Below are 23,665 nucleotides of genomic sequence, written 5' to 3'. Positions count from 1 at the left end.
CGGGGCGAAGGGGTCCCGCCGCTGGAGCCCGCCGGCGCCCGGGCCCGGCGCCACATCCACGCGCCCCGCGCCCCGCCCGCCGCCGCCGCCGCCGCCGCCGCCGCCCGGGCCCCCCGCGCGCCCCCCGCGCGCCCCCCGGGCCCTAGGCGCGGGGCATGACCCTGCGCGCGCCGCCAACGCCAACGCCAACGCTCGCGGGCCCGGGGCTCGCGGGGGGCGCGCGGGCAGGTGCCGGCGCCGCGAGGCGCGAATCGCCGCGGCGGCCGAGGCCGAGGGGCCCGGGAGGAGCGGGGGCGCGGGCGCGGGGCCCGCCGGGCCGTCCTCGCGCGGCGCGCCGCCGCCGCCGCCGCCGCCCCGCTCCTCCCACCGCGCGGCGCCCGCCCGGCTCGTCCCGGCGGCGCTGGCCGGCCGCGTCGCGCCCGCCGCCGGCCGCCCCGGCCCGGCCCGCGCCCACCCCGCCGCCCGCGCCCGGCTCCGCGGCCCGCCCGCCCGCCTGCGCGCGCGCGGCTTCCGGGGCGGCGGGAGCGCCTGTGGCGGCGGCCCTCAGAGCGCGGCGGCGGCGGCGGCGGCGGCGCGGGGCTCGGCGCACATCCTCCCGGCGGCTCGCTCCGGCTCGGACTGAGCGCCGAGCGCTGAGCTCACGCCGCCGCCCCGCCCCGCCCCGCGCCGCCCCGCCCCGCGCCGCCGCCGCCCCGCCCCTCGCGCCGTCTGGAGCCGCGCGTCCGCCTCAGCCCAGCGCCGGCCAGGAATGCGACCGCCTCCCGGCCCGGCTCTTCCAAGAACGCGCCCTCCCCCCCGCCGCCACCCCGCCCGGGCTCGGGCCTGCTCGGCCGCGCTCGGGCCCGTCCGCCGGGGACTCGGCTCCGCTCGGCCCCGCCCGCCCCGGACTCGGCCCCGCTCGGTTCCCCCTCGGGCCCCCCCCCCCTCCGCCTCCTCGGCCCCGCTCGGCCCCGCCCTCCGGAAGGGCGCTCGGCGGGGGCAGCGGCGGCGCCCGGGGCCCCCCCTTCCGGCCGAGGCCGCTTCCTGCGCCGCTGGGAAGGCGCCGGTTCCGCCGCCGACACCGCCGCCGCCGCCGGGGCCCCGAAACCCACACGCGGCCCCCGCCACAACCGCAGACTCGCGGAGGGGCGGGCAGGTCGAGGGCGGCGCGGCCTCCGCCGCCCGCCACGCCGTCAAGTCCACGGGAACCCCACGCTCGGCGGGGACGCCGCAGGGCACGACCCGGGTCCCATAGAATGACGAGGACGTCTAGGGGGTTACTCCACGTTAGGATTGCCCCACCCGAGGGAGGCCACACAAGAGACACGGTGCAGCGTGGCCCAGGGACCCCCCCCACACACGTGCAGGCGCGGCCCAGCACGCCCCCCCCCGCCCCTGTCCCCCGGATGATTGACCGGCTGCACCGACCACCCCACGACCGTGCACCCTGGTCGCGTGGCAGCCAGCAGCTTCGCCTCCCACTGGTCCCAGTGCAGAACTGCCTGCTCCCTGGGGCAGGGGCTTTGTGCCTCGATGCGCAACCCTGAGTCGGGAACTGTGCCCTGCACGCACAGGCCAGGTCACTGCCCGGGCCGGGCCCGGCGTCGGTCCGTAAACAGGTGGCCTGACCCTTATGCTGCAGCCCGCTCCCCCGCCCCCCCCCCGCCCCCCCGCTGGAGAGCCCCTTCCACGTCTGGAGGGCGCCTGAGGCAGCCCCAGGGAGACACTTCCCTGTGTGTCCTTCCACGACTGGCTGTCAAGGGGGAGAGACAAACCAGAAAGTGCAGGACAGGAAAAGACCAGGGGCTCCAAGTTGGACAGGCTGGCTAGATGGCCCCCAGAGGAGGCAGCATCTTAGCTGAGGCCTAGCGGGTAGGCACTGGAAGTCAAAGAGACGGTTCCATCTGCTCAACCCCAGTGCAGGACAGTCCGGCCAAGCTACACGGCAACACCTTTTCCTCCACAGGACAAGGGCACCCAAGCTGACCTGGGCACTAGGTGACATGTGAGGACCATGCCTGCTCCAGCCTGAGTGACCTTCAGTTGACTTCAGCTTGCCACCTCCTGCTCCTACCTCCCCAGTGGAGGCTGAAAGTGGCCCCAGTCCAGCGCTCCTAGGGGGTGGCACCTGCCCCGGGGAGCCGACCAGGCATCTCTATGGCCCTTGTCACCCCTGAGGTGCCGGCAGGTGTCTGGGGAGGCAGCTAGGACGGGCGGGCACAGGGGGATGCCAGGGAGGGGCTTGAGATTCAGGGTGGACACGACCCCCCCCCCCGCCCTCGCCTGTGTCCTAGGGCTGTCCCTCCCACCCTTCTCTCGGATTCCCCCGGCAACAGCAGCCCCGATAGGACGCGTCTCTATGTGTGCAAACATGAAGCTCCAAAGGAGTATTTCAAAAACAAAGAAAAGGCACCTCTTGTTTTGGGATATCATTTTCTTGCTCCACATTTGGACCAAAAACGTTTCTATTTTACCTGAGAAGGTTAGTTCCTTCCATGTGGGTTTGAATTCTACGCAGCTCGGGCAACCTGTAATCCAAAGGAGGCGGTTGGGGCACCAGAGGGCTGTCTGGGAAGGGTTTCCAGCCAAGCACAGAATTTCTCCTGTTCTTTTGGCCAAGCAGACACCCCCAGAGGGGCCCCAAGCCCTTGGTCCCCTTGATAGGCAGTGCCCAGATCCAATGGACCACTTCCCTGTACATCCTCTGACTTCGCGTGCATCTGGGAAGGGGTCCCAGGAAGGGGCCAGGCAGGGGTCCCAACATTTTTCCCAAGTTGCAGGAGGTACGTAGTAGGGGACAGGTGAGGGGTGAAGAGCCCTGAGAAGCAGAAAGGGCCTGGATCACCTCTAAAACTCCTCCTCATTGGACTTTGAGGCCTCCTCCCCGAAAGATGTTGGAGTTTCTGGAGCAGCCAAGCCCACCTCGCCCACCAAAGGCCAGGCCAGCCATGCCTAGACAGAGCCCACCAGGCTCCCTGTCTTCTCTCTGACCCAGTGGGGTGTCTCAGCCCTGCTGGCCTTTCTCCCTCCACCCCACCCCCACGGCTGGACGGTGGGGTGGCTCACTCCTCCCCCTGTCCCCCTGCCACTGGCCAGGCACCAGGCTGGCAGGCAGAAGGTCCAGTCCACGGGCAAAGCCACATCGGAGGGCAGGGACCCACTACACCTGCGCCCCCGCCCCGCTCACGGTGTGGGCAGCGGGCTGTGTGTGTTCATATCGGTGGGACTTGTACCCCTGCAGGCACAGGGCTGAGTGCTGGGACCAACAGGGAAGGAGAGCAAGTTCTGCCCCACGTGGCTTCCACCTCCTGTGGCCAAGGATTGACACATTGGCGGCAGAGGAGCGACATCATTCAGGTCCCGAGGAGGGCTTGAGAGGCTGGGAGCTGGCCTTGGAGCTAGCAGCGTTCAGGGTCAGAGGTGAGGGCACTGGCAGTGATGGGGGGAAGGGGGACGCTCACAGGCCCAGTGGGGGAAAAGGGCTGGAAGGCTCGAGGCAGCAGCCCCGACAAAGAGACCCCAACAGACGGCTTCCTGCTTCCCTGAGTGGACCAGCCCAGTCCTCCCCAGCTCCCACCTGCCCCCTGCCCCCTGCTCCCTGCCCCCTGCCCCCTGGGAAGTGGAAGAAAACACCTGGTTGGAGCCAGGCACAAACTGTCATTGTTAAGAAAGTGCTAAGATGCCATTTTAAAACCTTAACCTGGATGAGGCACCTGCGTGGCTCAGTCGGTTGAGCATCTGACTCTGATTTTGGCTCAAGTCATGATCCCAGGGTCATGGGATTAAGTCCCGCATTGGGCTTCACGCGCTGAAAACTCCGATCCTGCTTGGGATTCTTTCTCTCCCCCTATTTTTACCCCTCCCACGCTCAAGCTCACACACACACACACACACACACACACACACACTCTCTCTCTCTCTCTCTCTCTCTCTCTCTCTCAAAAATAAACATTGTTTTTAATATGGAGAGGAATAAATGAATCGTGTGTTGAATTGGAATCAGCAAGACTTCCGTGAACCGATAAGTTGCAATGTTTATAAACAAAGAGAAAAATTGTAGATGTAAACGTGTGTTTGTACAAACATCCATATAATTCGCAGCTCTGTCTAGTGAGAGGGCCTGAGAGGAGTGACACCCCAACAGCCGTGAGCACACTGAGAACACACATCCTGGTTTCTAAATTCCATCCTCCATAGAAGGAACCAGAGTTCTTTGGCAAGATGTTCCCAGGGCTTGGGCAGGGAGAGGACAGCATGCGCCTGGGACACCTTCCTGTGCCCAGAAGTACTGAAGGGCTCAAAGCATAACTGGGACATGTCAAAGGGACGTTACCAGCTTGAAGCTCCTCCCCCCCCCCCACTGGCAAATCAGAGGTCACAATTATTGTCACAAGTTATAATCACAGAATAAAATAGGAAACCACAAGTCCACACATATTCACATACTTACTAGGATAAATTATTTGTAAGTTGAAAGTTTGATGAGAAATAGTCTATTTGCCTGGTTTTAAAGTTCCTCACGCAAGGTTCCCATAATCACTAAGGGAAGAAGAGTGAGTCCCCAGGGGAGATGCGGGCAGACACCACGGTAACCAAACAATCTAATCGGACACCATCACTCGTTGGCTCAATCGTAGTCCTGCACCACCGACAGGGTGGGACGGGCAGACGGCACGTCAGTTGTGTGATTCTCCTGCCGAAGAAGCATAGCCTGCCTCTGATCATGAGGAAAACTCAGATATCCACGTGGAGGGACTATGTACAGAAGGACGGGCCCAGAACCTTCACAGGTGTCAGGGTTTCAGCTGTCAGGGAGAGGCCAAGGAATGTTCTGGATCTTCAGAGACTAAAAAGATGATGGCACAGTGTGATGTGTGGCCCTGGGTTGGATCCCATGCACAGTACTGGGACAACCAGAAAGTCTTGGATGTAGTCTAAGACCAGATGGCGATGACCCTACTTTGGACGAGGTGCTATGGTTATGTCAGAGAACAGCCTTGTTTGGGTGCATGATAGAGCCCTAGGTCAGCAATTAATTCACAAATGCTTCAGGGAGAGGTCCTGTACCATTCTTACAACTTTTCTGTAAGCTGGAGATTGTTAGAAAACACAAAATGTATTTTTTTATATTTTTTTTAACGTTTATTTATTTTTGAGACAGAGAGAGAGCATGAACGGGGGAGGGGCAGAGAGAAAGGGTGACACAGAATCGGAAGCAGGCTCCAGGCTCTGAGCCATCAGCCCAGAGCCCGACACGGGGCTCGAACTCACGGACTGCGAGATCGTGACCTGAGCTGAAGTCGGACACTTAACCGACTGAGCCATCCAGGCGCCCCCAAAATGGATTTTTAAGGATGTTATGGAAAGAAGCATAAATTCTCTCTTTGACCCTTCTTAGCTTGAACTGCCCAGCAGAGCAGGCTCTAGCCTGAGGCAGCCAAAAGTCTTACCATTGTGCCTGTAGGGTGAGGCCTGAGGGGACACTAGGAGGACACCAAGAGCATTGGCTTCTCTTTCAAACAAGAGGGCAGAGGAGCCGGCCCCCTTCCTTGTGTAACACAAACGTATGCCAGAGAGTGGAGGCCACTCTTTAAATGTTCTGTGAAAATGCACAGGGAAGGAAGTTCTGCAGAACTGGAAACATTGGAACATGGACCATAGTGGTGAGCAGTGTGGAGACAGAGCAGCCTACATGAGGCCTGGAGCTGGCCTTATGCCTGTTGTGAGCTGAGAGTTCAGGCCGGTGTGGGACACAGTGGAGGTCATAGGCCTTTCTGAAATGGGAGTTGGAACCAGTCATGACAGCACAAGTTAGGAAGGGGCTGTCCACTCTATGAAGGGGACTTGGAGACTCTGCCCACCAGCCTGGTGGTGGAGCTCAGAGAGCAGCCATCCCAGACTGGGACAGGACAGAGAGTTCTAGGAAAATGCAAAACCAATGGAATATAGGATGCATTCTACTAGATCAAAAACTGTACGGAGTGCCTGTCGGAAGATGTAGGAGGCATTAGCTATAGGTACAGAGGAAACTCAGCAGGTGAAAACATAAAGGCAAATGTTAACTCCAGGAAAAACAAAGAAAACAATCTAAACAGAGTTCACTACTCAGCCCAGCAGTGAATAATATTTACATAATTATAATAGTGCAAACAACAGTAACAAAAAAAAATGAAATAGTTCACTTGGGAAGGTGAAAGAAAAGAAAGACTGGGAGCTGAGGGTGCTGGTGAGAGCTCCTTCAGTGACGTCTCATAATGTCTAAATCTGGTTTAAAAAAAAAAAGCAAGGGCATGTAATTTAAAAATGTGGAGAAACATCAGACAATAAACAGCTGAAAGAATTGAGAGAGGCTGACACCAGACCCTTGGACGCAGGGTCCAGAGTGGGACTCAGGGACCACTACGGACTTGTTGAAAGTGGCCTAGCTTTTTGGCTCCTTCTGTTCCTTTTATCTATGTATCTGTATTTCTTTGGTAATAATTAAAACAAACAAACTGGAACTCTAAACTGAAAATAACAAAGAAAAATGAATTCATATTCCCACCATAAAATGCCACAATTTGGGACATTAAAGAACAGACTTTGACTAAGTCATTGATTAGAAAAGGAATTAAAATGGGCTCACAAAATCTTTTAAAGTGACTGATAATGAAAACACTGTTAGTCAAAATTCCTAGATGCAGCTGACGTAGTACTTAGACTTTTATAGCCTTCAGTTCCTATGTCAGAAAACAAGATAGTGGTTTTTGCCGAGTGAGGAAACTATAGATATTTTTAATTTCTTCTTTGTGCTGACCCACACTTTCTAGATTTCTAAAGAAGCTGCTTTTGATTTTGTTGACCTTCCCTGTTGTTTCTTCTGGACCATTCTGGCCAGGAAGAACTCCCCCCCACCATTCCCCATAGGAGCTTCTGTGGGGTCAGCCTTGTGGGCTATCCAAGAACTATTCATTCCACGTGGCTGAGATTGTGTGTCTGCCTTCCCTGGGATGGTCAGGGGCCAGGGTCTATGCAGGGTCACCCATGGGTCCCAGCATTCAGCAGGCAGTTAAGACCTGCAGAGTGGGGGTCAGCCAAGGTGACGCTTGGGAAGCTGAGCAGGGCACCTGGCCACAGGACACGCGAGTCCCACTCTGGCTGCCATTGGGAATGAGGGGGCGAGCCCAGCAGTGCTGCAGGGGCTGACTGCCTCACCCGGTGCCCCTAAGTCCTGCTTGTCACCCCCATGTGCCCGTCTCCTGCCCAGGAACTGCCCTTGTCTTCCTCCAGGTGGGAGGAGGGAAAATCAGGGGCCCCTTGCCCCAACCACCCACCCCATGGTTCCATGGCACTGCCGGCTTGGCGGGTCCCACCGTGGCGGGCCTGGTCTCAGCTGCCGAATGAAGCTGGGTGGGGCAGCACTGTCACTGCCCAGCCCCTGGGAGCCTGGGCAGAGCATTAGGGCCGTCGCGCCCAGGAGCCAGGTGTTTGCTGTGTCCTGCCTGTGGGCCCACAGCCAGGGCGGGAGGGGGCCTGGCCCAGGCCCCAGGCCCTGGGTTGGAGAGGCCAAGCCGGCTCTGGAACCCTTTCCTCTGGGAGAAACAGCTCGGCCAGCACAGAGCACATTGGGGATCCAGGAGCAGCAGCAGGAAAGGTGAGCAGGGGTCGGACCCAGAGCAACCCCCGCCCCCCCCGACCCCCAACAGGGGCTTTGAGCTCCAGGGCTTGCTGGCATGTTCTGGGGATGTGTCCTCAGCTGGTGGGGCCCTCTGGAGAGGACTCAGCCTGGAGGAGTGCAGAGAGAGCCTGTGTGGGCGCTCTGCCCTGCGGCCCCACCCCTGCCTGCAGGACCCTATCCCCCGAAGCATCCTGTGCTGCTCTGGAACTTACACCTTGCCGGGCATGGCCTGCCCGGGGCCCTGGCCATACCCCACGGATCACAGGGTAGCCGCCTCATGCCTGTGCCCTGTAGCCCTGGGCCAGCCGGGGGCCCCAAAGTCAGAGCGTGTGGGCTCCACGTAAGCCAAGAGGGGTGGGGGCACAACGCTGCAGGGCGGAGGGGATATCAGGGCCGAGCCGGGGCCTGGACATCACCAGCATCCTTCAAAGACCCGCCCCCACCCCCCACCCCCGCCTCTTTGCCCTACAGACACTGCTGAGCCGGGTGGGCCCTGGGGACCCGACGGGGGCAGGAAGGGCAGGTTCTTGCTCGCAGGAAGTTTCCCACCGGCACCTTCCAGAGTCGGTCCTCCGGGGCTGGACTTACCGCAGTGCCGCTTATGACCGTCGGGCCACGTGGCCAGAAGTGGGATCTGGGTGCCTGGGGCTGTACGCACACCCCAGTATCGTACCTTCGAGGCACTGAGTGGGGAGGTGCTACGGTCCCCGTGTCAAAGCAGAGCACGGCGAGGCTCAGGGTGCCCCCCGACCTGCCCGGGGCACCGTGGGGTGAGCCGGTGGGAGCCTGCCGCAGGGTTCGGACAGGTGATGTGGCGGTGAGTGCTCCCAGCGCCCCGGTGAGTGCTCCCAGCATCCGGGGAGGGGCAGCAGGGAGCCCCTCCAGACAGCCATTTCCCCAAGCGGCTGTGTTCCCTCCCCATTGTGGCGGGAGAGTCCCACCTGCTGGGCCCCCACCCCCACCGAGGTGTCCCCTCTCTCTCCTGTATCTGCCCTTCCCCACGGCAGCAGGACACAGCCTCGTCTTCCCTCTCTCGGGGCCCCAGCCCCTCCGGCTGCCTCCGTTAGGTCCTTCCAGCCACGCGTCCCGGGCGCCAGCACTGTCCTCCCCCTCCTCTGCCCCCCACCCAGGCTCTGGAGTGAGCCTCCCCTTGCCTGGTGCTATCTGCCCTCTGCCTGTCACCTGCCCCTTGCCCGCCAGGGGCCCTGTCACTTAGCAGCGAGTGGTGAGTAGACAGACTCTCATTAAATCCTGGTGAACCGACTGACCAGCTGACAGAGGTCCGAGGAGGCACGTTGCCTCAGGCCCAGCCACTGGTCTGGCCAGGTGTCCCCAGGTGCTTCCTCTTGTCTGATGGGCACCGCCCTAATGGCCCCCAAACTGCGGGGGCCCTAAGACCTCTACCTCTCTGGGCCCAAGGTATCCTCTCCAGGAGACAGAGAGGCCAGGTTCAGTTAGGGTTCGAACCTACTGCAGAGGAGGTGAGAGGACGCCGCACACCCCAGAGGTGAGGGGCCACAGCGGGGGGGGGGGTGCTCCAGCAGGGAAGGGAGAAAGGGGAGTCATCCTCAGAGCGGCAGAGTCCCAAGATGAGGAGGGCAGCTGGCGCCCCCCTCCGGGGCTCCCTCAGTGCTCCCTATAGGGTTTTAGATGACTTAGGAGGGTTCTGTCAGCACCTGGCTGGTCGCGGGGGGGGGGGGTAGTAGGGCCCGCACCCCAGGCCTGGCCACAGCACCCGGTCCCTCCAGGGCCTCCTCCCGTGCCAGGGGGACCCAGGTCTGTCATCTCCCACCCCAGGCCCCTGGGCCCCTCTCTCCTGGAAGCAAGGCCACAGGCTCCCCTCCCTGAAAATCATAAACTATAAATCGGAGACACACTTGGTTCCCCGAGCAGGCCCCCTCCCGCCCTCCTGCCGTCATTCCTGGCAGGCGGACCAGTGAGCTCACTCATTACATAAGGCATGTGAGCTATTTCTTGGGGGCAGGAGCTCCCCCTGCACGGGGCTCCGTTTCCCCTCTCCAGCTCCAACCACAAGCCAAGGGGGTCTGGGCCTAAGAGGCAAGACCCCCATGTTCCCAGGGCCCCCTCACCCCGTGCGGGAGGAGGGGCTGCTCAGCCCAGGTCCCAGCCCCCACCCCTCCAGGAACAGGAGACCGAAGGTCCTCCCTGAGCGGCACCCGGAGGGCGGCGGGCAGCGACCCAGCCCCAGCCAGGTCTCAGGCATGAGGGAAGGGGTCCCAAGGGCATCACTGGCTGCTGCGTTTCAGTCACGGCTCCCAGGACGGGCACAGGCGTTCCTCTCTCTCTGGATTGGGGGTCGCTCCCGCTGGCACCCCCCCCCCGGCCCCATCTGGTGCTCTTGGCCCCTCGGAGGACACCTGGATCATCCGAGGGCCCCAAGCCCAGCGACATTTCAGCCAGGACGTGTGCTCCTGGGAGGAGAGGCAACCAGCTATCACTTTGCTCAGAACAGAGGACCCCCAGGGAAGGACCCCGGGGTGGGGTGGGGGGGTGGAAGGAGCCCCAGCAGGACAGCCATGTTTCCCGGAGGTGGGCCCCAGCCCAGGGAGCCCTCCGCTAGCTGCTGGGGGTCCTCCCAGGAGCCTCCGGCCTCAGCTGTTGGGGGACAGGGGCCCAGGGACCTCGGACCCCCTGCCGCACTTCCGTGACCGACAGGGACTGAGGGTGACCCGTGAGGACACGGCTTGAAGGGACGGACGGGCAACATGTGCAGGGCATCTGGGGGGCAGGCAGCGAGGAGCAGGGCAGGGCCGCTCCCCGCCTGGAAGGGGGGTCGTGGACGCGGGTGGGGTGGGCGTGCGGGCCGCCTGCGCCGTCTGCCCCGTGGTGGGGGGCTCCTCGGCGGGGTGTGGGGAGGGGACGGGGTGCGAAGCCCCCGTCCCCTCCCCACCCCCCCGCTTGGCCCTGCCTGCAAGAAGTCGGGAGGACACCCAGCCACTCGCCGCCCTGCCCGCCGCCCGGAGGGAGGCCTGTGCGGCGCTCAGGGCTTCCAAGGCGCCTCGCTGCGCCCTGCGAGGGGACAGGGGACAGGGGACAGGGGACAGGGCTCTCGGGCGGCGGGGACGCGGGGAGCCCGCAGGCCGGAAACAAGACCACGGCTCCTTTCTTTTCAGAGACTCGATTTCTTGGAACGCACACCCTTCGGGTTTGCTATTTTTACCCGCCCCAGCCTTCCGGTCTCCATGGCGACGCCTCCAAACAGCAGATTCCAGGCGGCAATGACGTCACCTTTCCCCTTCCTGCCGCCCAGGCCTCCGGGCGCTGCCGGGCCGACCCCGTCGCGCGCCCCCCTGCGCCCCGGCCGGGCCCCCACCCCCCTCCCCTCCCCCGGCCGTGGGGTCCCCCGCGCCCCCGCGCCCCTGCCCGCCCGCCGGCGGGGCCTTGGGGGGCCGCGCCGCCCGTCCCCGCGGGGCGGCTGTGCTGGAGCCCCCGTGGCAGAGGGCACGGGCCCAGGGCGGCCCTCCCTCCCGCTCCGGGATCCCTGCCATGCGGGCCGCCCTGTGGGAGCTGCGCGGGCCCTCGCGGCCGGGGAGGCAGGGGCAGGCCGGCGCCAGGCCTCGCTGGCCGCGGGGGTAGCAGCCCGTCTGGCCTGGGAAGCCCCTGCCGCTCCCTCGTCGGAAACCGGTGACCTACGGCAGAGGGGCTCCGAGGTGGCGGGAGAGCCGCAGGGGCCCGTGGCCTGGTCGTTTGAGCCCCTGCCGCTGTGCCCCTGGGCGTCCGAACCCCCTCCCGCATGGTGGCAGTCCTGTCCGGGCCTGTCGTGGGCCATGCGCTGCACACCTGGGTCCTGATCGGCAGTGGAGCCGTGCGGCCTCTGCCCCTGGGCCCGGGTATCCTACCGGGGGTCAACGGCCGCGCCCGTGTGGGCCAACACTTTACCCAGCTGTCCCTGTAACGCCCAGCCTGAGCTCAGTCCTCGGCCCAAACCAAGCACAAGGACACTTGGGGCTGGAGGGCCAGCCATGTGCGACTGGGGTCCGGTGGGAGCGAGGGCTACCCGGGTCACCGCCCCCCACCTCCCGTGAAACACCCTCCCCCTCCCCCCTCCGGGTGTTAGCGCCACACTGTGGACTCACTTTCTCCACAGTGGTTGAGGAGTCTCCTCGGTGGCTCGTGGGGTAGGAAGCGCTGCGTGGGGTGGGGGCACCACAGCCCTGCTGTGGCCTGCTGGGGTGCGGGGGTGCTGGGGGGCCCCACCCCCACCCCGAAGCAGGGCCCGCCCCTCCCCAGCAGCCCAAGGGGCGGAGACAAAATAACCCTCGGCCGCACCCCCAGCAGCCTCCCCCACCCAAAGCAGAAGCTGGGCCTGAGGTTCAGAGAGGGGAGCAGGACAGGCAGGGCAGAGGCGGCACCGTGGCCGGCTGGGGGCCGGTCGGAGAGTCGGGGCCACGCTGCATCGGGCCAGCGTCCAGAAGGGCAAAGAAGGCGCTTATAGCAGCTACACCGTCGGCTGCGGTCTCTGCTCCCAGAAACGGTATTGAAACAAGGTGGTTTCGAGGCTCACATTCCTGCCCTCCTGCTCGATGCGAGGTACGAAGCCCCAACTCGCCCCTGTCTGACGTGGGCAGGCGCGCTCGCAGGCCCGGGCACGAGGCAGGCAGGTGGGCCGCCCGTCTCCAGAGCCCTGCACAGACGCCTTCACAGAAAGGTGTGCAGAGAAGCGGCCAGCCCTGCAGGTGGGCCTCGTGACCCACCCCACCCCCGCGAGCCTGTCTGTCCTCAGGCTGTGTCCCAGGGGCCCTGCCCGTGCTGGGGGCCCCAGGCAGGCGGCTGGGCCCCCTGGAGTGGGGGTGGCTCTAGCCGGGGTGGACGGGGTTGTCCACTTAAGCACCCACTCCGGCGGGCTCCGTCCAGACAGAAGACAGGAAGGGGTCACTGGGTCTGGGGAGCTGTTGGACACTGAGGGCCCTGAGAGCAGGCTTCATGCGGAGGGTGTGAAATTTGAGGACAAACAGCTCGTGGCCCCGGAGCAAGCGGAGTCCGGGCACCCCCGGCACCCGCGGGCAGTCCTGTCCGTCTGCCCTTCTGCCTCTCGCTCTTTAACAACACAGGCTCCTGGGACCACCACTGCCCCTACCCTTTCTTCCCGACTTGACCGTTTGGGCTCCTGCCAGGCCCCACGCGAGGCCCCTGGTCTGAGCTCCGGTCAGCCAGACGTGTCCTGCCCAGGCTGATGATCCAGGAGGAGGTCAGGGGGCTCTGGCCCTGAGGGGCGGTGGTGTCCACGGGGGAGACCCCATGCCAGGCATGAATGTGGAATCGATTTCTTCCACCAAGTTTATCAAGGACCTGTATTTACTGAGAGATGAGCAGGAAAAAGTTCTTGTTCTCAAGTGCTTACAGTTTCATGAGAGACAATGAAAAATTAAATTTCCATGTGTTTTATACGAGATGGGGACACACAGTCCTACAAAGAGTAGACCGGAGTGAGGTAGATGGGATGCTGAGGGGGCTCCTTATGAAGTCCATTTCAACAAAGCCCTAAAATGGGTAAGGAATGAGCATTCTGGGTGGAGAACAGCAGGTGCAAAGGCCCTGAGGCAGCAGCTCTGGTCAGGGTCCACGTGGAGGGTGGAGGGCAGTGAAGTAAGGAGGAGGAAGAGGTGCGGGAGGGTGGGCAGATGACACTGAGCCTGCTGTTCACCCCCAGCATTGCTCCCCCAGGGACAGGGTCCTAGGGGGTACTGTGTCGAGCCTGAGAGCCCCTCCCCCACCTCTGTCACTGACAGGCTGGGGCAGAACAGCTTCCGGGTGGGGCGAAGGGAAGGGAAGTTCAGCAAACAGCACCCCCTGCCTCCACTTTGCTGCTGGAAACACTGAGGACTGGATACGGACAATAGATTCCGAGTGGCCGAGGCTACTTTTCTGAATGCTGTGTCCCCAGGCTGGAGTGACAGCCAAGAGGAAGTCCCTCGCCTGGCCCTGGCCAGGCTCCTCCACGGTGCCTGGGCAGCCCCTCCCCACCCTGCTCAGGGACCCCCTGCCTGCTGCCCTGCCCGTGACTTTAGGAGTTGGCCATGGGGCCGGAGGGCCTGGGTACGGGGTGCAGGCTGCCTGGCCCGCCACCCCCAGAGCCACCTCCCACAGCCCCACGGACACGGCAGGGAAGGTCCTGCGGCCACGGGCCTGGCATTGGCCTCTGCCCAGCACCTTCCACAGACCGCCCCACCTCCAGGCCGAGCGCTGCCCAGAGGCTCTCATCTCCGTGAGTAATGTTTAACTTGGAAGGGCTGCCGGGGAGAGGTTAACAAGTTTGGATTGGGATCTGCCTGCAGGAGGGGGAGAGGGAGAGGGGAGGGGGAGAGGGCAAAGTTGAGAGGGAGGAAGGGGGGCAGGAGGCGGGGCTGCGGGCCCCGCTCTCACCGGGGGGCAGGGCTTGAAGGGCCCCTCCCTGGGATCTCCCCCCTGCGAGCCGGGCCCTGCCAGCGGCTCCTCCCCGGGGAGGGGGGCTTTGAGGCTGAAGACACACCCTGGGCAGCGGGCTGAGCCCCTCTGGGCTCGGTCTCCCCCACGGGAACCCCGCGGTCAAAGCTCCGGGGGAGAGAGAGCACGAGGAGTGCACACACACACACACACACACACACACGGGCCCGTGCGCACGCACCAACACACGCTCAAGAACACGGGCTGTGGGCAGAAGGGCCCCCTGCGGAGCCAAGGCTTCGCCGCGAGGGACCCAGGGAGCAAGGATGAAGCCTGGCCGGGGTGGGGGTGCCGGGCAGCAGGAACACCGAGCTCCTGTCCTGCCCCCTCCGGCTCCGGTGTCCATCGGCCACACCTGAGAAGGCCGAGGGGCGCTGGGGAGGACTCCACTCCAAGCGACCAAGGGGAGAGGCCTTCTGTTCCACCCTGTGTCGGGGACGGGCCACCCCGGGCCGCCATGCTAGGCGGGGTCTGCCCGCCTCCCCCCACCAGGACCCTGCCCAGGCTGGAGCTCCCTCACACCAGGCAGAGCGCCCCCCCACCCCCCTTCAGCATCTGTAAGACAACGGATGCCTTTTCACGAAGATGGCTCTTCAGGGAAAATGCACCCCTCTCCAACCTCGGGTAGTTTTTCCTGACCGGCTTTACCCCTGGGGGGCCCAAACACCTGCTCTTGGGGAAGGGCCTACCCTGGCTGGTTGGGCCCCCCGGCACCAGGTGGAGCAGGGGTCTCACCCTCACGGAGTAACAGCAGTTGATGGAAGATGCTGGAAGGGAGTCCCTCTCCCGCCTCGGCCAGCCCGCCGGCCAGCCTCTGTTGTTTCTCTAAAGATAAACTGTTTCACTTTGAACTTCCTCCTTGAGAATTCTGAATTCGTGACCTGTCTTGTGAGCTTGGCAAAGGGCCTGGACAGAGTAAGGATATTCCCCCCCCCCCCCGCCCGGTGTGCGTGTGATTGCACGTCAGAGCCTGGGTCTCGGGGCGCCCTCCCCCCAAGTGGTGGAGCCTGGGTCTCGGGGCGCCCCCCGCCCGAGTGGTAGCTGGCAGGGCACCTGGAACCCAGCTGGCGCTCTGCGGTCGGTGTATTTGCATCCCCTAAAATTCAAGGTTTCACCTTGAAACCTAAGCCCCCACTAGAGAAGTGAGGACTTTGGGAGGCGAGTAGCTTACAAGGGGGAAGCCCCATGATGGGATCAGTGCCCTCGAGAGGGGACCTCAGAGAGCTCCCTCGCCCCTTCTTCCGGGTGAGGACACAGCAAGAAGTCGGCCATCTGTGACCCAGAAGAGGGTCCTCAGCAGACCCCGACCCCGCCGGCACCCGGATCTCAGCCTTGCAGCCCCCGGTCTGCGGTAATCTGTGAGCAGCCCAGACGGACTGAGACAGCGGGCGTCAGCACCCCTGCCGGGGCGCGCTGGCTCTCAGGCCAGGCTGGGGAGGAATGGAGAGGCTGAGGCCAGAGGGACCCTCGCTTTGCCCGGAGGAGGGCGTTCTCAGGGCCCAGGCCCGCCCCCAGCTGGGCTACAGAAGGCCCGGGTGGGGTGACGCATCTCCAGGGTTTCTCCCGCCCTTAGCAGTGTGTCCAAGCACGTCGATAGGGGATTTGGGGACAGTCAGGAGCCCCTCGCCGGAGCCCGCAGCCTCAATGCGGCAGGAAATGCCCAGAATGGAGACCGCGGGCTCCTCAGGCTCCTCAGGGCCCTGCCCCCCAGTCCACGGTGCTGCCCACCACACGTGGCCCCCGAGCACTCACTCTGTGGCCAACGGGCCCTGCACTTGGTTCCAGACATCCAGCGTGACCAGAGAACGTGTGACAACACGCTCATCACGTACGTGCGGGTTCCTCGTTGAAATGTGATGTTTTAGGGATGTTGGGCTCAAACGAAACACGTTATTACAGTTAATTTCGCCTACTTTCTTTCACACTTCCACGGGGGCTACTGTCATTTACAGTGACCTGGGAGGAGGGGCCGACAGGGGGACAAAGGCCGCGATGGCAAGGGCAGGTCTGAGGATGGGCGCATCAGGGACAACTGACCAGCAGAGAGAGGACAGTGCCTGCAGGTGACAGCAGGGGATGCCGGCGGAGGTGGCGAGGCCCAGGTCTGTTTCACAGGACTCCGTGCTGCGGGGCATCACCACCACTTGAGTACAGGTCCCTCACCAGCTATCCCCGGAAGCCCCGGCCTGTGGGGACAAGGGCAGCTGGAACACACCCCAGCTGTCCCTCTGCCACGTGCCCACCAACTCCAGGCCACTCTGGGTGGTCAGGGGGCCTGGGGCTGTGGCCCTCAGGGAAGGCTGCCCAGCAGTGGCAGGCATCTGGGGCCTCTCTTTGTCCCCAGGGGGCCCCTGTGGCCTGAAGTCCTGGCAGATCTTCCCTCCCTGTCCACATGGCTTGGTGGCTTTTTCTTTGTACTGCCCGCCCCCCAAAGCCAGATGCTCTCGTTCCGTGGGGAGGAGGTGCTGCTTGTTGGTGGCTGTGGCGGGGGGGGGGGGGTGGGTCTGGCCATCCTAGGAGGCGGTGGGTGGCTGGCCATCCTAGGAGGTGGGGGGGGGGGTTGGGCATCCTAGGAGGCGGTGGTGGGGGATGGGCATTTTAGGAGGTGGTGGGAGGGGCTGGGCATGGGTGCAGAGCAGGGGGGACAGTCAGCTCCCCAAGGGTCTTGGGGGAGGCGGGTGCAGCAGAGGCCTCTCCAAAGCTTAGGAGCCTCCGAACGGGAGGAGTGGGCCTCACGCTCTGCCCGGCCTTGGGCACCCAACTCCGCCCCTCGCGCTGTGGCCCCAACCACTCCTATGCCAGGCCCCCGGCTGCCGCTGAGGCAGCGAGACCAGGAGCCCAGACAGCAGCGAGGGGGCGCTGCGTTCAAGCCCCAGCTCTGTGCTCACTGTCCCGTGGTCTAGGACTAAGGGACGGATGGCTCCTGGCCTCAGTAGGCCCGTCTGTAAATGGGGCCGAATGTCGGCACCTCCCCCGTGGGGCTGGACACGGGCGAGCAGGCTGGTGCCCCCGAAGCGAGAGCTGGGCCTGAGGCCCCCGGCCCCTCAGTGGGGCTGCTCGCAGGGCAGGGTGTGGGAGAGGCAGACATTGACACAGTCTCACCTCTGCCACCAGCAGAGAAATGCCACGGCTCTGCCATGGCATTTCTCTGCCACGGCTCTGAGAAATCAGGGACCTGTCCCTGCCTCCACCCCAGGCAGGGCCTCGGGGGTACCATCCCCACAGCTGGGAGACCGGGGCGGGGGTTGCTGCTCAGGCCCCAGCCGCCCGCCCTGCCCTCCACGAAGGGGTGGACGATGACCGAAGGGGTCAGGCACGTATGACCCACGTGCGCCGAGGCCGCTGGGCCGCCTGGCGTCTGGCGGGGGCGGGGTGGCCAGCAGCAGAGACTTGCCCAGCGATGCGTTAGCAGAGTGCGGGCCACACGCAAGCCCCCACACTCCCCGTGGGAACAGAGGGAGGCGGCGTGGGAGGAGAGGGGCTGCTGGTGGGGCCTCCGCGGTGGCCAGCTGGTTCTGTCCTCCCAGCTCCACCTGGGGTGGGGGGGACAGGACCACCTGCGCCTCCCCGCATCCCCAACAACAACCCAAAAGGAGTCCTGAGTTCCAGATCCCAGTGCCCTTCTCCCTCCCCAGCCCCCTCCCTCCTCTCTGGGTGTTTTCAACCATCACGCACCCCCTCCCCAGGCTTCTGAGTGGCCAGCTGGGCCTGAAGGTGCCTCAGGGACTGGGGGGCCGGCTGTCTCCCGGGGCTGCCGCTCCAGCCAGGACCCCTCCCTCCGCATCCTGGACTGAGGGCTGGAGAGTGACAGGCTGTGGACTGAGGGCTGGAGAGGTGAGGCCCCGGGGGAGACAGCGTGACCCAGGCAGCGGGAAGGAAGGACAGGCCCATTTCAGTGGCCCAAGGGGACTTGGGGCGGCTGCCTACGTGGGTGCCCCCCCTCCCCCGCTGCTTGGCCCCGGGCGGGTGTGCGGCCAGTTCAGACAAGGGATTCTGCAGGCCGGTGTGCCAGGGCTCCCACCGGCCGGCCGGCCCCTGCGGGCCTCAAAAGGGACCCTCAGGAACCAGGGCTGCCCTCTGGCCTGTGCAGGGGCGAGGGGGTGTTGCCAGGCCCTGGAAGGTGCAGGCAGCAGAGTCGGAGAAGCTCAGCGCCTACCTGAGGCCCAGGCCCCGGGGCAGCGGTAGTGGGCGAGGCTGGGGCTCCTGCAGCTCCGGCTTCTGGAGGGTGAAGCTGAGGGGTCTCAGGTCAGAGAGCCAGCCTGGCCCCTCCTGCCGGCCCCCTCGCGGGCCAGGCAAAAACCCTACCAGCTTCCTGCTCCAAACCTGGCAAGCGGAGACACAGACCCTCTGCTGGGGACTAGTGTCCCTCACTGTGCCGCGCGAGCTGATGACCCTGTGACCCCTGGTGGCAGCCTGGCCCTCTGGTTGGTCAAAGGGTCCCAGTAAGACTCAAAGGCTGATAAATAACTCCAGGTGCCTGGCCCCCGGGGGTAGGGGTAGAGGAGAGAGGGGGCTCCCCCTGCCCGTGCCCAGCAGCCCTGCCCCCAAAGACCTCTACCTGTCATTGCCAGGGAGGTCAAATAACCATCCACTGACCCCTGACCCAGCCTCTCTGCCCTCAAATGGAGGAGGGGACCAGAGAAGAAGGGTCAGGGTGGGGGCAAAAAAGGAGGAGGGGAAGAAGGAGAAAAGGACAGAGAGGAAAAGAAGTCAAGTGGGAGGAGGTGCATAAGGGAAAGGGGAGGGGAGGAGGGGTGAGGGAGGAGGGAGGGGAGGAGAGCGGGAGAAGGGGAGGAGGGAAAGGAGAGGAGCACGGAGAGGGAGGAGGGGGAGGAGAGGGAGGAGGGGGAAGCGGAGGGGAGGAGGCAGAGGAGGGGAGGGGGAGAGGGGAGAGAGAGGAGGGGGAGCAGGGAGAGGGAGGAGGAGGAGGAGGTGGAAGGGTAAGGGGAGGAACAGGGAGCGGGAGGAAGGGGAGAAGGGGAGGAGTGAAGGTCCAGGCTGAGGCCCAGCAGCTCCTCTGACAGAGACCCCCCCCCCCCTACTGTGGGCCCCAGCAGGTGCCCCAGGAGCCAACTCAAGGACACCTCCAGGGAAGCGGATGACAGCTTTCCAGGTCAGAGCTCCCTCACAGCGCCAGGCTGGAAATCGGCCTCACAGAAACGGGGGCTCGTGGTGGCCGAGGCCGGGGGCCTGGAAGGCACAGGGACCTGCCGGCATCTCAGGAAGTCAAGGCCCCGGCCCCGGCAGGGTTGTCCTAAGGAGGCAGCAGGTGGGACCAGCGGTCCCTGCGGAGAAGCCACGCCCACTCTGGGGAGGCCGGGGGAGGCCCCGCGCTCGCTGGGAGTGGGTCTGACCCCTGTCGCCCCGTCCCGGGCGCCCCCTGGGACATTCGTGAGCTTGAGGCTGAGCTGGGCCTGCTCCGGGCCACACTCTCAGGCGGCAGCGGCCTCCTCCGCTCTGGGGGGTGGTCAGCGGGCAGGGGGTGAGACAGGCGGGTCGGGGATGGCCAGTCGCCCCCGACTGACCGCACCGCACCGGGTGCTGAAGCAGACGGTGTCCCGACGCTGCCGCACAAACGACTGGGGGCTCAGAACCACAGAACTAGTCCGTGCTCACACAGTCTGGGGGCCGCAGTCCCCACTCACGGTGGGCAGGGCCGCCGTCCCTCGAAGGCCCCGGGGAGGACCTTTCCTGTCCCCGGGCCGCGTCGCTCTGGCAAGCTTCCCTCTTCCCACAAGGACACCAGTCGGGGTGGACTGCGGGCCCACCCTGACCCAACGCGGCCTCTTCTTAACTTGATTCCGTCCGCGGAGACCCGGCCTCCAGATCGGGTCCCGTTCGCGGGTTCCCAGCGGACGCAGTTTGGTGCAAGGTGGCTCGACCCCCTGACGTGACCCCTGCTCCCCACAGGAGGAGAGCCCACGGCGCCGCCCACCCCGGCTCACGCTCAGGGTCGGCCGAAGAGTCCCGTCTGGGCCCCCTTTCGGCCGGCACCCCCGGAGGCTCTGGGGACACGGTGGGGGGCAGACGGCAGGCTGGTCCTCCCGGAAGGTAGCGGCACCCCCGGCCTCCCGCCCCCACTTGTGCGGTAAGAAAAGCCAGCAGCGGCCACCGGTGGACGGAGGGCCTGTGGAGGAGCTTCAGGTGGCTCAGGAAGGCTTCTTTGCGCGGGGGGCACCGGAGCAGAGCCCGAGGGTCAGCAGGGGGACCCCGTGGGGGGCAGAAGCCTGAGCCGGAGACACGGGGACACAGGCAGGGCCGGTGTGGCTGTGCAGAGGGCATGGGCGCAGGACGGGGCAGGGGGCGCGGGACGCGGGACCTCACGGCAGTGACAAGGTTCTACGGGACGCTGGGACGGGGTGGGGAGGCTTGGAAGCAGGGCTCGGAAACTGGTCCCGGAGAGAGGTGGGGGCTTGGAAACGGGGCCGCCGTCTCTCCCGTGCCAACGCCCCAGCTGTTTCTTGGCTCTTGGGCTCGCAGAGCGGGGGCTGCAGCCCGCCGCCCGCCGCCGGGTCCCGGCCGTCCACGCCCATCCCTCTGCGGCCGGGAGGGGACGCCTGGAGGAGGCCGCGCACGCCCTTGTTCCAGAACCGGTGAGCGGGCCCCACACACCCACCGCCGCCCGACAGATCCTGCGATGTTTCCCAGGCAACTGCTTCAATCTGGCCCGTCTACCAGGCACTCCGCACGCCCACGGATGCCTCTGCCTGGCTGCGGGCAGGCTTGCCAGCCTGGCACACGCCGGCCGGCAGGTGTGGTCCAGCGGAGCCCGGCGCCTGGCTTCGTCAGAGGGCCGAACTCTGGGGAGGAGGCGGCCCGGCATTCCGGGCCGTCCTCACCTGGAGAGCAGGCACGGCCGGGGCACCCCGAGCGGGAGCCCTGCTGTCCTGTCACGCGGCAAGGGAGGCGGCGGCCGCCGCCGTGAACACGCGCCGCCCACGGCCAGCGTCACCTACAAGGCCGCTCCGCTTTCCAGGGCTCTCCAGGTCGTGCCCGCCAGCTTCGGCCCCTGTTCCGCCCATGTGTGCCGTCCTGACCCCGTTTGCACGGTGGCCCGCGGGCAGAACCGGCCCCCCCAAATCCAAGGAGGGGGCGGGGGGCTTAGACCGCCCCAGCTTGTTCCGGGCCAGGATGTGGCTAGAGGCCTCGCGGGGCTCAAGCCCTGCCTCGGAGCGGGGTCTGATTGGGAACCTCGGCCGGGCCCCCGGGGACATCGGCACCTGTGGGAGGTCGGTCTCGCTCCCCCAGAGGGAGCGAGGGACCCGCACCCACCTGGCTCTGAGAGCACCAGGAGCCGAGACCTGTGCTCCCTGGTGGTGGAAGGTGGCGGGAGCGAGGGGCCCCTGACCGCCCGGCCGCACATGTCCCACGCTGGACCCGGCACCCGGGAGGGGGTGGCACCGGCCCATCACGCACATGCCAGCACTGCCCTGCGGACGGAGCCGGGGAGAGCTCGGAGCGGGCTGCTGGCTGCGGGCTCCCGCACCCCTGCCCTGCACTTGCTGCTTTGCCCGAGGGGGCCTCTTCTGGCGGAGACGGTCTTCGTAGACGCGAATTTGGCTCGTCCGGAACTTGTCTCCGCAGGGCGGGCATCCGTCACAATCAGAAATGATCTTCCAGTGAAGCTCCGCTCGCTGCCTGTCACCGCGGCGGGCGGCCCAGAAAACGTGAGCCTTCAATCAAGTTCAACGTCCGACCTTCTCCTGTCCCACACCGCCGCTGCGTCGGGGGACCTGGCGCTTCCACTCCCCGTGCAAAAGGTCCTTGTGCGGGCACGGGCAGCGGGCAGCTGTCTGTCGGGCAGGCGGTGGCAGAGAGGGGGAGGGGCAGGGCTTCCTGACAGGCGCCAGCACCTGCCCCCCGCCTGGCGGGTCACCCCAGCTCCGTTGTCCGTGGAAGCGTCCCAGGCTGTAGGCGCCGGCGGGATGGGGGGAGTTGATCCCCGGGAGCCGGATGAAACCAGGGAGGAGGAGCCCCCAGGAAGACGAGTTGTACACGGTGCTCTGGCTCCCGGAGGGCCTCTGCTCCCCAGGCGGCGCCGGCCTGGCCTGGGGACCCGGGCTTCTCCCTTGGCAGCCAAGGGCAAGCAAGGCCCCCTGGGCTGGAGAACGGGTGCCCCCCGCCCTTCTGGGCCCTAGGCCACAGCCAGGCTCTGTCAGGCCCTGACTCTTTCCCTTGGCTCGCGGTCACCGGGTCACCTGCCCTCACCGGGGCACCGGTCCTTACCAGGGTGTCACCTGCCCTCATCAGAGGTCACCTGCCCTAACCAGGGGGCCACCTGTCCTCACCGGGGGCACCTGTCCTCACCGGGGCACGACTGCCCTCACCAGGGGTCACCTGCCCTAACCAGGGGTCACCTGTCCTCACCGGAGACACCTGCCCTCACCGGGGGGGTCACCTACCTTCAGGCCAGGGCAGTAGTCTCCCTGCCAATGCCTTGCTCTGCCTTTCTTGGTCAGGAGCCCAGGCCGTGTGAGGTCTACAGAGGAAGGCACTGGAAGGGGCAGGAATAGTTGGGACACTGAACCACGGCGCTCAGCTCCCGGAGAGGAGTCAGCGCCTTCCTCTGCCCCAGGCGTGGTGCCGGCCCTCCCGCATGTCCCCGTGGCCCGGACCGCAGAAGTGCTGGTGTTTCCATCGAAGGCTTCGAGGCTGTGGAGGCTGAAGCCGGGCGCGTGGGAACCCCTGACACGAGCCGCTGGGCAGTCCCGGGGCTGCCGGGCTCCTGCGGCCTGCATGCCCGGGGTCCGTCTGGGCTTCCCTACCCTGGGAGCAGGCCCTGTGGTAGGTCGCCTCCTCTAGGGACTCCCGGGACCCCCTGCTTGCAGCTCTGCTGGCTTATGCACGTGGGGTCTGTTTTCCATCGGTGGGCAGGCTCTGGGGGTGAGGGCCCTGCCTCGTTCCCCCGGGGGGCGTTAGTATCTATGATAGTCCCCGACACAGGTAGACATTCAGGGAGCCTTGGCGAACAGGCCCATCCCCCCCCCCCGAAGGTCTGTCCTGGCAGCTGGATGAAGGGTGACCTTGACCTCGGGATGGGGGGCCTTGGGACTGGAGTGTGCAGTGAATGGGGGGTGCCCAAGACCTGGGCTTGGCGGAGGGCAGGACCGTGACGCGCAGAGGGGCCAGGGTGAGGAGGGTTGGAACTGGGCCGTGGGAGCCCTGAGGAAGGGGGTGCAAGAGGAGAGCCCCAAAGCCGCTGGGGTCCCAGCGCCTCAAGTGACATCCACGTGTCCACGGAGGGGAGCTTCTGCCCCCCCCCGGCTCCCTGCGCACTCCAGCCCTGGTGAGGTGGGGGGTCACCCAGGGGCCCGTCTTGGGGCCCACGGGGCACAGGGCTCCCCCGAGCAGCAGCAGCGGAGGGTGCCTGGACGTTTGCTGCCACCAAGTGGTGGGCTGGGGGCTCGCCGGCGAGAGCCCCCCAGCCAGATCTCCGGGAGCCCCCACAGGCCCTCCCCTAGAGGCCCCCTCCCCAACTTGGCTGGCCACCTGGACCTTGTTGCCTCACTTTCCCCCCCCCCCTTAATTAAAAAAAAACCAGCTTCCTCCCTTTATTAGGAAAACTCGATGGTCCTGAGGAGGCTA

At 65.1% G+C, this 23,665-nt stretch overlaps 2 protein-coding genes across 7 annotated transcripts; both read left to right on the top strand.

Annotated features, from left to right (window-relative positions):
- The first annotated feature begins 8,827 nt into the window (after positions 1–8,827).
- LOC123379441 (translation initiation factor IF-2-like) lies at positions 8,828–20,519 on the top strand. 6 transcript variants are annotated; one of them, XM_045034945.1, is made up of 5 exons: positions 8,828–13,862; positions 16,033–16,182; positions 17,767–17,914; positions 19,135–19,193; positions 19,991–20,519. In XM_045034945.1, exon 1 carries the CDS (start codon positions 10,363–10,365, stop codon positions 11,446–11,448), a length of 1,086 nt encoding a protein of 361 aa, XP_044890880.1. In that variant the 5' UTR covers positions 8,828–10,362; the 3' UTR covers positions 11,449–13,862; positions 16,033–16,182; positions 17,767–17,914; positions 19,135–19,193; positions 19,991–20,519. The 6 variants fall into 6 exon arrangements, with proteins under 6 accessions (XP_044890880.1, XP_044890879.1, XP_044890878.1 ...); XM_045034944.1 differs by lacking the exons at positions 16,033–16,182; positions 17,767–17,914; positions 19,135–19,193; positions 19,991–20,519 and having other exon boundaries at positions 8,828–12,187; positions 13,387–14,935; XM_045034943.1 differs by lacking the exons at positions 16,033–16,182; positions 17,767–17,914; positions 19,135–19,193; positions 19,991–20,519 and having other exon boundaries at positions 8,828–12,187; positions 12,709–14,935.
- On the top strand, positions 17,039–23,607 carry LOC102901092 (collagen alpha-2(I) chain). The gene is given in 6 exon segments (XM_045034866.1): positions 17,039–17,149; positions 18,171–18,325; positions 19,991–20,131; positions 20,412–20,780; positions 20,782–21,840; positions 22,540–23,607. Coding segments are annotated over 5 exon segments (1,422 nt in total). The 3' UTR covers positions 21,428–21,840; positions 22,540–23,607.
- The last annotated feature ends 58 nt before the right edge of the window (positions 23,608–23,665 follow it).

This window comes from Felis catus, chromosome C1 (genome assembly GCF_018350175.1).
Source record: "Felis catus isolate Fca126 chromosome C1, F.catus_Fca126_mat1.0, whole genome shotgun sequence".
NCBI lineage: Eukaryota > Metazoa > Chordata > Mammalia > Carnivora > Felidae > Felis > Felis catus.
This window is presented reverse-complemented; position numbering and strand designations above follow the sequence as displayed.